This window comes from Oncorhynchus gorbuscha, linkage group LG03, assembly GCF_021184085.1.
Source record: "Oncorhynchus gorbuscha isolate QuinsamMale2020 ecotype Even-year linkage group LG03, OgorEven_v1.0, whole genome shotgun sequence".
Classification (NCBI taxonomy): domain Eukaryota; kingdom Metazoa; phylum Chordata; class Actinopteri; order Salmoniformes; family Salmonidae; genus Oncorhynchus; species Oncorhynchus gorbuscha.
Genome location: NC_060175.1, coordinates 90,357,679 through 90,372,823, shown reverse-complemented (window position 1 = coordinate 90,372,823; position 15,145 = coordinate 90,357,679). Strand labels below are relative to the sequence as shown.

Below are 15,145 nucleotides of genomic sequence, written 5' to 3'. Positions count from 1 at the left end.
GATGCATGATACTGTATCTCTAGAGTATAGGAATTGGAACAAACATGATTATAATGTAACTACTATTATTTCATTCATATTTGAAACTGAAAAACGTACACTTGTCATTATCATGGTTCCCCATTAGGATCTGTTTCTGGAAATACCTATTTGGATAAAATGCAGCAATGATTTATTTCACCTTTATTTAAAAAGAGATTCATACTGAGATCAAGGTCTCTTTTACAGATGAGCCCTGAATTACAGAAATGACAGAAAATACACATCAATACACTTTTTCAAGCAGAAGTTGACAACCTGATATGGTGCAATACACAGATCGTAATGTTGTCTTTAAATGTGGTAATTAGGAGCATACAGCGTGTGGGTGTTACTGTTATTTTCATGTATGTACTATCAGTGTAGCGCCTTTGTTTTTTTGAGGATGCATGACCTCACACAAAGAACCATAAATGTTCTTCATATGTGGATAGGCCTATTGTTCAAGTCATTTACATCATGCCAAGGGGACAAATGTAACTTTTTATATTCGCTATAATAATACTGTTTTTTAATGCCACAATACATGAATTCTTATCTAACACCACCCCCATTCAATCCAATCAGCACAATAAACCAATGAACTCTTATTATGTTCACGTCTTGGGCTTGACTGGAGAAAGGTGTTCAATTCCCAGCTACCTCCACTCAACAATGAGCCCCAAGGTGCAATCAAGAAAAGGCTTAGAAATGGAGATAATGGAGAACACAATGTTTTGTCATGGACTAGGTCAGTCTCTGTCTTGTGTTGTGGGATACCCCATTTCATATGCATGATGGGACATAACAAAGCAAAATAAAAGGGCATGGTAGCATAATAAAAGGCGAGAGGAGAACCCTGGAACCACCAGTTGGAGATACCAGAAGGCTGTGCACTGAAGGATTGTGGCTGTTGGTGAGTAGCAAAACGCCTAGATACTTTAAAGGTTTTTTGTGTGCATATTTTATGTAAAACATTTATGTTATCTTTTTTAAGTCCATGGTTACTTACATGAGGTCAAAAGCTACATCTACTCAAAGATATGTGATTGGTGTGTTAAAATCAATGACCTTATTACATTAATTCTATCTGTCAAGTTATTGAATTTTACAATGTGAAATTTTGTTTAAACTACACTGAATACTTTCTAAGTGAAAATAACAAGTTTGAAGAGATACAGGATGTCGTCTTCGATCATCTCAGTGGTCCTAACACGGGATGGGATGTATCTCATGTAAAAATCACATAATTGAGGATACCAGAAACATACTTTGATCTCTTAGAAGCTGTATGGGATTTTGTCTTGAGATAAAACAATCCCTAGGACATCTATGCAGGATAGAAACACTGATATGTTATTATTGGGGAGTTCTCTAATCAAATTCAATGTGTTTCCATGTTTCAAGTGAAGTAAACATGGAACAGTTGACATGGTCTGCAGTGCTGCTCCTACTGGCTCTCTCAGTCAGAGGTAGGTTACTACTAGATCATACTTGGATATTTAAAAAATACTTGTAATAGGCCATATTATGTGTGTAAACAGTACAAATATGCCTTGAATTCTAGGAGGATGAATAAAATCCCAGTATGGTTTGGGGCAGAGTAAAAACAGTAAATAGAGTACTCTGAAAGGTAGATGCTTCTGTATGCAGCCTGTACACTTGTTTGTGTGCCTGTTTGTGTGCCTGTTTGCTAAAGGAGCTATGATTAGCCTAAGTCTGGCCCTGAATACCCATTTAATGTTACAGCATACCCTCCTCATCACGGGTGTCAGGTCCAGGATCCTGTGACATTTGAAGTCCCTACAGTTCAGGTTACATGATTGGACAAACATTGTTACAATATGTCATAGCATGTGAAGTTAAGCCACGTGAAACCTCTAGCACACTAGAAACACATACCGTGTGACTCTGTCGACAGCCAAAAGTACGTTGTTGATGCTTTATAACAGTATGACAATTTACAGTACGCTGCCAATATCCAGCTGGTTAGTATTTGTTTGTAAATAATGAGCACAGTTTACAACTGTTTCAGAATTAACATTGTTTTTCTAATATTGGCCAAAGAGCCCTGAAGAGCATCAGGCCTCAAACATTCCTTTTTCAGCCATCTGTTCAATTAGTGTATCCATAACGATTTTTAATGAACACTGTAAAAAATATTGTGCTAGTTCCACTTTTAAAAATGGGCAACTTTTTGCATCAGCTTTTTGAGAATTTCCAACATGGTGTATTTTTACGTATAATATATTTCACTTTTAGGGTTTCACAAACACTAATATATAAAGTCCAGCAAAAAACAATGGTTACGATCCAAAGTAATTTGAGCAAATCCAGAACATTGTCAAGATCTACTTAATCTTTCTGATTATGTTACTTTCATTGATCGTGTCTTAGAACATGGCTTTATGAACTTCATCGCTCAACATTTTCATCCACTGAAGCAGGAATTTGTTCCACTAGCACTAACTAGCTTGATGTATTTGCCTCTGTCAAGAGCGACTCACATGATGAGAATTTAATGTCAATTTGCCAGACAGTTTTGATATCCATTCATCATGATCCATTACACCTCATAGCATAACAAACAGTTTGATACTAATATAGAAATGAGCTTTTCATTTTTTTATTTTACATTTATTTAACTAGGCAAGTCAGTTAAGAACAAATTCTTATTTTCAATGACGGCCTAGGAACAGTGGGTTAACTGCCTGTTCAGGGGCAGAAAGACAAATTTGTACCTTGTCAGCTCGGGGATTTGAACTTGCAACCTCTCGGTTACTAGTCCAACACTCTAACCACTAGGCTACGCTGCCATCCCATTCTTCAAACATGCATACAACATTGTGTAAAAGTACCGTAAAGTTAAAAAAATACAAAAAATACCCACAATCCTCTGAAATCAGAGCCACATGGCAAGTTGTTGGAAGAAATTAAAATTCTTAAATTGAAAGGAAATATCATGAAAATGTATATTAAACACAATTTTCCTTGTAGTTGTTTTTACACACAGTTGTTTAGATTATGCATTTATCTTATGTTGAATCAAACATTTTTGTTACAGGTGAAGTGAAGTAAAGTAATAATTATATTCACATAAAGATGACAACTACATTATTTATGTCAAAATAATTATATTTTAAAGTATAATTTACTAACCACCTGAATAATTTTGTATGCACAATGCACATGTAGGAATTCAGATTACTAATTCAGATGAATAACAAACTGTCCTCTCAATCTAATCCACAGAGACATTTACACAGAGAATCATCGGAGGACAAGAAGTCGAACGGTATTCTATCAAGTACCAGGCATCTATACAGTACAACAGGAACCACTACTGTGGAGCCACCCTCATTCGGCCCCAGTGGGTGGTGTCTGCTGCCCACTGCTGGAGACCGTGAGTACTGACTATAATTATGGGATAGTAGTGTCACAGTTGAAGGGAATAGAACGTGGTCAACTCTATCCTATTGCATAAAACAATGAACAGATGTTTGAAGCCAACAGTCAATTACATCAAAAAATGCACTTGAATGAGTAAATGTTTTGGGGGTGGGGAGTAGTAGTGTATCATGTTGTAACAATTCTATTTGCATCCTCTCCAATTCCCCTGGACATAGTTCTTACTAGATTGGATCATGTCTGTTCCTCCTCAGGGCCCAGCTGATCCAGGTGGTTTTGAGTGAGCACAGTCTGGTCGAGGAAGAAGGCTTCGAGCAAGTGTTCAACATATCCAAGATCTTGGTCCACTATAGCTACAACTACAAGACTTTCAACAATGACATCATGCTCATCAAGGTAAGAGACTTTCCATTCCATCACCATGAGGTAGAGACGTGCAGTGTTTCAATACCCATACAGGCATACCACTTACAATGAAGCTTGGGAAAGTGGTATGCTAGTGTAGATATTGGAACCTCTCTATGTTGTTAATGTGTTTCAATATTTCAGTTAGCCTAATCACTGCATAACTTCAGATACTGCTGCAGCTTAGACGTTGTACCATAACATTGACCCGGCCCCCTTTGATCCCTTCTCTCTGATTGGTCAGCATCTGATTGTGTGCCTCCTGATTGGTCAGCAGCATCTGATGTTGTGCCTTTTTTGTGGTTGTGTGTGTTCCAGCTCAGTGAGCCAGCCAAGCTCAATGTCTACGTTCAGCCTGCCCCACTGCCAGAAGACGACACCCCTGCTCTCCCAGGGTACACCACCTGTACGGTGAGCGGCTGGGGCGTCACGCGTATCTACAGCTACTTCCTGTCCCCTGTGCTGCGTGCTGTGGATGTGCAGACCATTCCTTACTGCCACCAATACTACTACTTGAGGATCACAGACAACATGATGTGTGCTGGGTCTCGCTTTGGTGGCAAGGACTCCTGTCAGGTAGAGACTAGCCTAATCTTGGCTCCCAGAATCAAATATTATTTTCTTAACCTTTATTTAACCAGGGAACAATGCTGAGACCACACTTTTTAAAAAGAGGGTTCCAAAAGGGTTATGTGTCTGTCCCCATATGAGAATCCTTTTTGGTTCCAGGTAGAACCCTTTTGGGTTTCATTAGGAACTCTCTGTGGAAAGGGTTCTGCATGGAACGCAAAAAGGTTCTACCTGGAAGCAAAAGAGTTCTAACTGGAACCAAAAAGGTTTTTACAAAGGGTTCTCCTATGGGGACAGGCTAAGAACCATTTTAGGTTCTAGATAGCCCAACATGAAATGATCAATACACATCAATTACACAATACATGACAGGCAAACACAAAACATGAAAAGCAGAACACATCTGTCACAAGAGCCTAGGTATAGACTGCTATGAATAATAGAGGGTGTGGGCCTTTAAAGCGGGGCCAGAGCCAATGGGATAGATTTAGTTTGGATTATGGAAATGTATAGTATGGTGTTCAGATAAGGGACATCAGATGCTGATCCCCAGATCACAGGACATTCTTAAATACCACAACAATAGCATTTCAATGGCAGAAGAAAGTGACAAAATAAAATAAAATATCACAATTTCACAATTTAGTTGTAGAATAGAAAAACAGACACAAAACAGTATTCTGTAAAATGTGTGGTAACTAACATGAAATTTGCCAGATACAAGGGGTGTATTCACACTTTATATCCTTAACAAAAGGACCAGAGCTTTTGTTCATCATTGTGTATTTTGTGTTATTGTACTACAGGGCGACTCGGGCGGACCCCTTATCTGCAATGGAAACTTGGAAGGCATCGTCTCATGGGGAATCAGCTGTGCCAACCCTTACTTCCCAGGAGTCTACACTCAAGTCAGAATGTATGTCAGATGGATCGACTGGATCATCAACAGTGACAACCCCAACAACTGAATCAAGACCAATGTCCAGGAAGGGTAGTGCACCCAGGGAAGAGAACAGTTCCACAATGAATTGAATAGAAGGATATAAATCACCATGAGGTCAAATAAAATACTACATTATTCTACTCCTCTTGTCACAGTTTTAAACCATATGAACAAGAGCAGTGGCTGAGGCATCACATTAGCTGTGAATAGAGGGCCAACATAGAGGCAATATTAGGGGAAGTAGCACAGAGATCCTACAGTATGTCATTCGTTGTGGAATAGCAATAAACCACCATTTTAATTACTTTACGTGTATACGGTATGTATATTTTGTTGTCAATGAAAAGTGGATGGGAAGTAGGAATATGGAAAGACATATTCATATTCTGTTCCATGTTTCTGAGGAAAGAGGTGAAAGGAAATAGTTAGTCTCTGATAAGGCAGGACAGCTGCGGAACTGCGGAGGAGTGAGGAATGCGTCTCGAGGTCAAATCAACAGATGAAGTGAGAAGAAACCTCTGGGAGGGGTGCCAGAGTGGCCCACCACAATGTCTTTCCTACTGTAGTACTTTTCAAATGTATTTCACCTTTATTTAACTAGGCAAGTCAGTTAAGAACAAATTCTTATTTACAATTAATTCTTATTACAATTATTTACAATGATGGCCTACCGAGGAACAGTGGGCAGAACAACAGATTTTTACCTTGTCAGCTCGGGGACTCAATCCAGCAACCTTTCGGTTACTGGCCCAACGCTCTAACCACTAGGCTACCTACCACCCCAGGTAGAATTAAGTTAAATAAAGTTTAAAAATATATATATATGTGCTTGTGTAATCATGCCTTGTCTTTGCAGCTGTATGACCTAGTGGGTGAATAAACTTGGTATGAGCTTTTTCTAGTTGTCCGTTTGAGTTTTTACTCCGTTTGTTACATTTTTACCCTCACTGCACATACATGTATCAATCATAATTGACTAGTTATAAAGATTTGGTACAAGACTGCAGGTATAATCAATAATGCATTATGATGCATGATTTTGCATAATGGATTGTAAGACTTGTCATAAGCATACGAATGAGCCATTATAATTTAAGTAACCCCTGTTTAGAAGGAAAGTCATTAGCCAGAGTAAAGTAATGATAAAGTTTGGGGTCAATTCCATTTCAAATCAGTACATTCAGGAAGTAGGAATTGCCCCCCAACCCTATATGGTAATGATCTCTTTAAAAGTCATTACACACGCTAGGCTTCCCCTAAAGAGTGGGCCAGTGCCCCTCCCACCCAGACCATGTGTGAGCTGTGGGGCTCTTAAAAACCTGTTTGTTGGGTACAGCTTTCAACCAATCCACTCTCTATTTTCACCTTTTATCTCTCCGTTTCTCTCTCAACAGACACTTACAAAGAAAGGGTTGGTATGACAGACTTCAGGATCGGTGAGTTAAGGGTAGACGGAGCAGACACAGAAGCCAGGAATCACTCGAGTGAAGAGGAAAATGAGGATTGGATTAAACCTCTTATTCACCAGTCCCAGGGGGCTAAAGAGTTTGCCTACTGCCCCTACAGTAAGTTCCGGGTGGGGGCAGCCCTGTTGGCACATGATGGGACAGTTTTTACAGGTGAGGGGCTTTCAAATAATATAATAATAGTATAATATAAGAATAAGAATAAGAATAGGATGGGTTGGGGGCTGATAAAAATGCTTCAATTGATTTATTTAGTATGTTGAATACTGCCGTAACTCTTCAGGTGGCTTAAAATAACTACAGTCATGATAATGTATAACAATGTTATGCACCATGGAATAAATAACATTTAATGGTATTCTGTTAAGGAATGGAAATAGAAAAATAACATAACAACAGAGAGATAAATTATAAAAAATATAATAACTTTGAACATCCTTTGATGTTATAAAGTTTATTCACAGGCCAGAGGATAAAGTCAGACAGGCAAGAGGATAAAGTCAGACAGGCCAGAGGATAAAGTCAGACAGGCCAGAGGATAAATTAGACAGGCCAGAGGATAAAGTCAGACAGGCCAGAGGATAAATTAGACAAGCAAGAGGATAAAGTCAGACAGGCAAGAGGATAAAGTCAGACAGGCAAGAGGATAAAGTCAGACAGGCCAGAGGATAAATTAGACAAGCAAGAGGATAAAGTCAGACAGGCAAGAGGATAAAGTCAGACAGGCAAGAGGATAAAGTCAGACAGGCAAGAGGATAAAGTCAGACAGGCCAGAGGATTAAGTCAGACATGGCAGAGGATAAAGTCAGACAGGCCAGAGGATAAAGTCAGACAGGGCAGAGGATAAAGTCAGAAATGCCAGAGGATAAAGTCAGACAGGGCAGAGGATAAAGTCAGACAGGGCAGAGGATAAAGTCAGACAGGCCAGAGGATAAAGTCAGACATGCCAGAGGATAAAGTCAGACAGGCCAGGGGATAAAGTCAGACAGGCCAGTGGATAAGGTCAGACAGGCAAGAGGATAAAGTCAGACAGGCCAGAGGATAAATTAGACAAGCAAGAGGATAAAGTCAGACAGGCAAGAGGATAAAGTCAGACAGGCAAGAGGATAAAGTCAGACAGGCAAGAGGATAAAGTCAGACAGGCCAGAGGATAAAGTCAGACAGGCCAGAGGATAAAGTCAGACAGGCCAGAGGATAAAGTCAGACAGGCCAGAGGATAAAGTCAGACAGGCCAGAGGATAAAGTCAGACAGGCCAGAGGATAAAGTCAGACAGGCCAGAGGATAAAGTCAGACAGGCCAGAGGATAAAGTCAGACAGGCAAGAGGATAAAGTCAGACAGGCCAGAGGATAAAGTCAGACAGGCCAGAGGATTAAGTCAGACAGGGCAGAGGATAAAGTCAGACAGGCCAGAGGATAAAGTCAGACAGGACAGAGGATAAAGTCAGACATGCCAGAGGATAAAGTCAGACAGGCAAGTGGATAAAGTCAGACAGGCCAGAGGATAAAGTCAGACAGGCCAGAGGATAAAGTCAGACAGGCCAGTGTATAAACTCAGACAGGCCAGAGGATAAATTCAGACCGGCCAGTGTATAAAGTCAGACAGGCAAGTGGATAAAGTCAGACAGGCCAGAGGATAAAGTCAGACAGGCCAGAGGATAAAGTCAGACAGGCCAGAGGATTTAGTCAGACAGGCCAGAGGATAAAGTCAGGCAGGCCAGAGGATAAAGTCAGACAGGCAAGAGGATAAAGTCAGACAGGCCAGAAGATAAAGTCAGACAGGCCAGAGGATAAAGTCAGACAGGCTAGAGGATAAAGTCAGACAGGCCAGTGTATAAACTCAGACAGGCCAGAGGATAAAGTCAGACAGGACAGAGGATAAAGTCAGACAGGCCAGATATAAAGTCAGACAAGCCAGTGGATAAAGTCAGACAGGCCAGTGGATAAAGTCAGACAGGCCAGAGGATAAAGTCAGACAGGCCAGTGGATAAAGTCAGACAGGCCAGATATAAAGTCAGACAGGCCAGTGGATAAAGTCAGACAGGCCAGAGGATAAAGTCAGACAGGCCAGAGGATAAAGTCAGACAGGCCAGATATAAAGTCAGACAGGCCAGAGGATAAAGTCAGAGAGGCCAGTGGATAAAGTCAGACAGGCCAGATATAAAGTCAGACAGGCCAGTGGATAAAGTCAGACAGGCCAGAGGATAAAGTCAGACAGGCCAGATATAAAGTCAGACAGGCCAGTGGATAAGGTCAGACAGGCCAGTGGATAAAGTAAGACAGACCAGTAAATAAAGTCAGACAGGGCAGAGGATAAAGTCATACAGGCCAGTGGATACAAACAGGATCTTTCTGATTCCTTATTGGTTATGTCTGTTCTGTTGTGTCTGTTCTGCTTGAAGTCACAACTCACACATTTTAAAGATGTCGATTTTAGGTAGATTTTCTACATTCCTGTTCAGTGCAGGTCATGTGAGACATGAATATATGTGACACTAAGATTGCCCTTAGAAGCATCAAATTGAACCATCTGAGTGTGAGTCAATAATGATAATTGAGAGTCATTTATTTTATAGTGTTATTAAATGAAAAAATTTGTTCTGTTTTTAATGTGATGCCCTTCCAGAGATTCCAGAAACTCTTACAAATGCAGAACCTTTCTTAACAGGATGCAATGTAGAAAATGCTAGCTACAACCTTGGCCTCTGTGCAGAGAGGACCGCTATTGCAAAAGCTGTTTCCGGGGGATACAGAAGCTTTAAGGCTATTGCCATTGCCAGGTACATACTTTTAAAAACTTTTTCCTTGTTTCTGAGTAAACAACAGTCAGTTGATCGATGATGTCTGAATCCCAAAAAAGTATTGATTCAGTCATCCTGTTGATTTCATCAAGTTAAGATTAGTACATACAATTATTAATGACCCCATCATAGAGTTCATTGGGTTTTGCTTCCCATCAGAGTATGTCGATGGTTATAAACCATTCTACTATCAAAGTCATGCTGATATAAACAGTAAATTGGGGTATGTCTTAGTCTTCCTGAAATGTTCAGTAGATAATTAATAGAGAAAATACAAAAAAAGTTGTAATTTCGGCACAACTATACTATTATGGTCAACACTAATTATATGGGTGCACACAGTACTAAAAATGACCATTGAGGGTAATGTTGTTCTTGACATGATTGATTTTGTAGTGACCTGGAAGACCAGTTCATCTCACCATGTGGAGGTTGCAGACAGTTCATGAGAGAGGTACATAAATAGATATGTGAATGAGTGCATTGATAATGGAACAAAGGTCTGATCCAGGGAAGCAACATGTTGTTTTAAAATCAAAGGTACATCACACAGCCTGAACCAGTACCTGGACCTGAGGAGACAAGGTCTCTGAAGCCCAGGATCCTTCAGTTGAAAGTCCCATTTAACCAGCTCTGCAAACGTTATAACGTCAAAATATGTTCACTACCACAAAAACATGCAGTTTCACAGAACAGCTATTGTCATTACTGCTGTTACGCTCGGTCTGTACTTCCAGAAAAGGTCTAAGTCTCCTCAAACCCAGGTACTGGTTCACACACAGCCATGCATCTATAATGGTAAAATCTCAAATAATCTAATTTCCCTTTTCTTTGGAGTTTGGTGATCATTGGTCTGTCTACCTATCCAAGCCTGATGGTTCTTACAAGGCAATGACTATAGAAGACCTGCTTCCTGTGTCCTTTGGGCCCGAAGACCTGAAGAAAAAGAGATTGTTCACCACAGAGAATGGGTCATAATAGTATTCACAAGTCAAGAGGCAAAACCAGAATCGTTCATAACAACATTACAGGTCCATGAAATGTTAGACTGCTGGGCTGGATAATGGGCTGATTTGCCAGCCATTAGGACTATACAATGTATTAGTTGAATAATGTCATTGGATATTCTTTTTATTCTGTCTGTACCTTTAAAATTAGGAAAATTGGTCTCAATGTGTTTTCTAACAATTTGTTTGAAATGCAGTAAATTACATCAAACGATATTAAGCTACACAGCTCATAATCACATTAGTATTTGTATATGTATGATTTGCGAGTGCTTGTTTGAAGTATGAAGTATCAATGTTGAAAATGCATTTTGATGTATTTCTCATTAATATTACAATATTTTAGGACATTTGTGTACAGTTTTAGGCCTATTTGCGTCATTTGCTGACACCAATAACATTGGTGTCATTGTCTCTTTAATTCTAAAAACAGGTCAAGGAAAAAATAAAAAATAAAACGTCATGTGACACTAAGAAGCAAGTTCCCTGTGACTGTTCCAGTTTGTTTACATAACTATTCGTCCTTGTGTTGTGTAACGTTGGGAAGGTAGTTTCCTGTTTGGGAGTGGAATGGTATCAAGCGCATGAAGCGAGACAGTGAATGGTGGTTGGAAGAGCGCGCTTGTTTGAAATGGAAAAGCGTAGCGCTTGCTTTTGGTAAAGAAGAACATCAAGACGAAGCAGCTGCTTTATAAGTGGTATGCAGTGTTGAGTAGTTGATCTAGAAGTGTTGGAGAGACTACAGAAAGATAGGGAGGGTGTTGATCCATCTGATTTGTTTAGAAACGTCTGGATTTTATTGATTTTATGTTTATTTATTTAACTAGGCAGGTCAGTTAAGAACACATTCTTATTTACAATGACGGCCAAAAACACGGACGACGCTGGGCCAATTGTGCGCTGCCTCATGGGGCTCCCAATCACAGCTGGATGTGATACAGCCTGGATTTGAACCAGGGACTGTAGTGACACCTCTTGCACTGAGATGCAGTGCCTTACTCGGGAGCCCACTGCACCACAGGATTTTGTGGTCATTTGCACAGATGGTTCAAAAGATCCAAGGACATGACATACTGTGTCAGCATTTGTAGTGCAGTAGTGTGGGGTGGCAGTCAGGAAACGTATTACAGATCATCTGTATGTATATACGACAGAGCCGTTGGCCATACTGTTGGCCTTGCAGTTGGTGGAGGAAGTCAAGCCAGACAGAGTAGTTATTTTCTCTGATTCATGTGCAGTGTGGATGAGTCTCCAGTCCTTTATATCACGTAGCAGACGACATGCTTTATGAGGTGCTACAAACCCATGGCTGGATTAGACAGATGGGTATACAGATAAGATTTACTTGAATCCCAGCCCATGTAGGGGTTGGAGGGGAACGAGGCAGTTGATGTACTGATTAAACAAGCACTTAGTAGTGGGGATGTTGTAGTTTCAATGAGCAAGGCAGAGGCAAAAAGCCTGACATGGACAGTGATGGTGCAGAGATGGCAGGAGCAGTGGAATAGAGATACTAAGGACTGCCATTTATTTCAAGTACAGAGTAAAGTCGGAGAGGAGGACGGCAGGAAGGGACAGAAGAGAGGAGGCTATTTTTACAAGATTAAGGGTGATACACGGCCGGTTAAATACGTCTTAAATGTCATAGGAAAGCATCCAACAGGAAAGTGTGATTATTGCCAGGAAACAGAGACCGTGGAGAATGTATCGCTACAGTGTGGGCAGTATCAGAGGGAAACAGACTGTGGAGAATGTATCGCTACAGTGTGGGCAGTATCAGAGGGAAACAGAGACTGTGGAGAATGTATCGCTACAGTGTGGGCAGTATCAGAGGGAAACAGAGACCGTGGAGAATGTATCGCTACAGTGTGGGCAGTATCAGAGGGAAACAGAGACCGTGGAGAATGTATCGCTACAGTGTGGGCAGTATCAGAGGGAAACAGAGACCGTGGAGAATGTATCGCTACAGTGTGGGCAATATCAGAGGGAAACAGAGACCGTGGAGAATGTATCGCTACAGTGTGGGCAGTATCAGAGGGAAACAGAGACCGTGGAGAATGTATCGCTACAGTGTGGGCAGTATCAGAGGGAAACAGAGACCGTGGAGAATGTATCGCTACAGTGTGGGCAGTATCAGAGGGAAACAGAGACCGTGGAGAATGTATCGCTACAGTGTGGGAAGTATCAGAGGGAAAGAGAGAGGCTGAGGTCTAGTATGAGGGAAAAGGGGATACAGGAATTGAGTTTAAAAAGTATATTGAGTCGAACGTCATTAGATCTAGTCTAAAATATTTTGTTATATTTTTTAAGAGCAACAGGGCTGGCAGGTAGGATTTAGTTTCTCTCCCTGTCTTTGGCCCATACTTCAGTACAGTAAGTGGTGGTAATGCGCCATCATGTTGGATGCTACCCGCTAATAAACCCCACAGAAGTGGGGTTTGGGATGCTCGTCGTTTGGTGCAATGCAGACAGGGTGGCGTGAGTGGTGAAACAAAAGTCATTGTTCTTTTGAGTTTTGATGTTGATTCTTTGCCCAACAAAGTGATGTTAGGATATATAAGGTATCCTGTACGAGCTTTTGTGACGAATATATTACGTTGTTACAGGTGTCAAGCTTATGGGCATCTGACAGCAGTGTGCAGAAGTCAGGTTCCTTGGTGTGCAGAAGGGCATGAGGGGTGCCCATGGGGCTGGGGATCAGAAATGTCCCGTGCGAGAGAGGCAGGTTGAGGTTTCAAGGGTTAGAATAGTGCAGAAGTTGTCATATGCTGAGGCAGTGAAGAAAGTAGACAGATGGGTTTAGGGGGAGGGATCCAGAGAGGAGTGGTGTGAGTAGTAGAACTGTACCAGTACAGAGGGAGGGATCCAGAGAGGAGTGGTGTGAGTAGTAGAACTGTACCAGTACAGAGGGAGGGATCCAGAGAGGAGTGGTGTGAGTAGTAGAACTGTACCAGTACAGAGGGAGGGATCCAGAGAGGAGTGGTGTGAGTAGTAGAACTGTACCAGTACAGAGGGAGGGATCCATAGAGGAGTGGTGTGAGTAGTAGAACTGTACCAGTACAGAGGGAGGGATCCAGAGAGGAGTGGTGTGAGTAGTAGAATTGTACCAGTACAGAGGGAGGGATCCATAGAGGAGTGGTGTGAGTAGTACATTTACATTTACATTTAAGTCATTTAGCAGACGCTCTTATCCAGAGCGACTTACAAATTGGTGCATTCACCTTATGACATCCAGTGGGACAGTCACTTAACAATAGTGCATCTAAAACTTAGGGGGGGTGGGGTGAGAGGGATTACTTATCCTATCCTAGGTATTCCTTAAAGAGGTGGGGTTTCAGGTGTCTCCGGAAGGTGGTGATTGACTCCGCTGTCCTGGCGTCGTGAGGGAGTTTGTTCCACCATTGGGGGGCCAGGGCAGCGAACAGTTTTGACTGGGCTGAGCGGGAGCTGTACTTCCTCAGTGGTAGGGAGGCGAGCAGGCCAGAGGTGGATGAACGCAGTGCCCTTGTTTGGGTGTAGGGCCTGATCAGAGCCTGGAGGTACTGAGGTGCCGTTCCCCTAGTAGAACTGTACCAGTACAGAGGGAGGGATCCAGAGAGGAGTGGTGTGAGTAGTAGAATTGTACCAGTACAGAGGGAGGGATCCAAAGAGGAGTGGTGTGAGTAGTAGAACTGTACCAGTACAGAGGGATAGGGCAACAAGTCGTATATGTTTGAGTAAGATTGGATTTATAGCAATGGTTGCCAACTGTACGTACTGCAGGGAGGAAACGTAAGTCACAGAAAATTGAGGTTGTGGTGGCAGCTGCAGAGAGGTATTTGGGTGTGCGAGACTTGACATCAGAAGAGTTACAGGGTGTTTTAAGTAATGGTGTCCCATCCTTTCAGGTTGTTGACCTGGGGGGTGACTGAATAGCACTTGGAAAGTTCCTCAGAGTACACATCACAGACAAACTGAAATGGTCCACCCACATAGACAGTGAGGTGAAGGAGGTGCAACAGCACCTCTTCAACCTCAGGAGGCTGAGGAAATTTAGCTTGTCACCTAAAACCCTCACTAACTTCTACAGATGCACAATTCAGAGCATACTGTCGGCTGTATCACCGCCTGGTATGGCAACTGCACAGCCCATAACCGCAGGGCTCTCCAGAGGGTGGTGCGGTCTGCACAACATATCACCGGGGGCAAACTAACTGCCCTCCAGGACACCTACAGCACCCAATGTCACAGGAAGGCCAAAAGGATCATCAAGGGCAACAACCACCTGAGCCACTGCCTGTTCACCCCGCTACCATCCAGAAGGCGAGGTCACTACAGGTGGATCAAAGCTGGGACCAAAAGACAGAAGCTATTTTTCAGTCTCAATGCCATCAGACTGTTAAAGAGCCATCACTAACACAGAGAGGCTGCTGCCTACATACAGACTTGAAATCATTAGCCACTCTAACAAATGGATCACTAGTCACTTTATTAATGCCACTTTAATAATGATGTTTACATATCTTGCACTATTCATCCAACATGAATAT

At 41.8% G+C, this 15,145-nt stretch overlaps 2 protein-coding genes across 3 annotated transcripts; both read left to right on the top strand.

Annotated features, from left to right (window-relative positions):
- Positions 1–873: 873 nt before the first annotated feature.
- LOC124022852 (trypsin I-P1-like) lies at positions 874–6,041 on the top strand. The gene is made up of 6 exons (XM_046337543.1): positions 874–934; positions 1,426–1,490; positions 3,271–3,421; positions 3,681–3,822; positions 4,150–4,407; positions 5,208–6,041. Exons 2-6 carry the CDS (start codon positions 1,436–1,438, stop codon positions 5,367–5,369), a joined length of 768 nt encoding a protein of 255 aa, XP_046193499.1. The 5' UTR covers positions 874–934; positions 1,426–1,435; the 3' UTR covers positions 5,370–6,041.
- A 592-nt stretch (positions 6,042–6,633) lies between these two features.
- Positions 6,634–11,091, top strand: LOC124022837 (cytidine deaminase-like). Of its 2 annotated transcripts, none has more exons than XM_046337532.1 (4): positions 6,634–6,909; positions 9,477–9,588; positions 10,006–10,063; positions 10,447–11,091. In XM_046337532.1, exons 1-4 carry the CDS (start codon positions 6,762–6,764, stop codon positions 10,585–10,587), a joined length of 459 nt encoding a protein of 152 aa, XP_046193488.1. In that variant the 5' UTR covers positions 6,634–6,761; the 3' UTR covers positions 10,588–11,091. The 2 variants fall into 2 exon arrangements, with proteins under 2 accessions (XP_046193488.1, XP_046193482.1); XM_046337526.1 differs by having other exon boundaries at positions 6,634–6,963.
- The last annotated feature ends 4,054 nt before the right edge of the window (positions 11,092–15,145 follow it).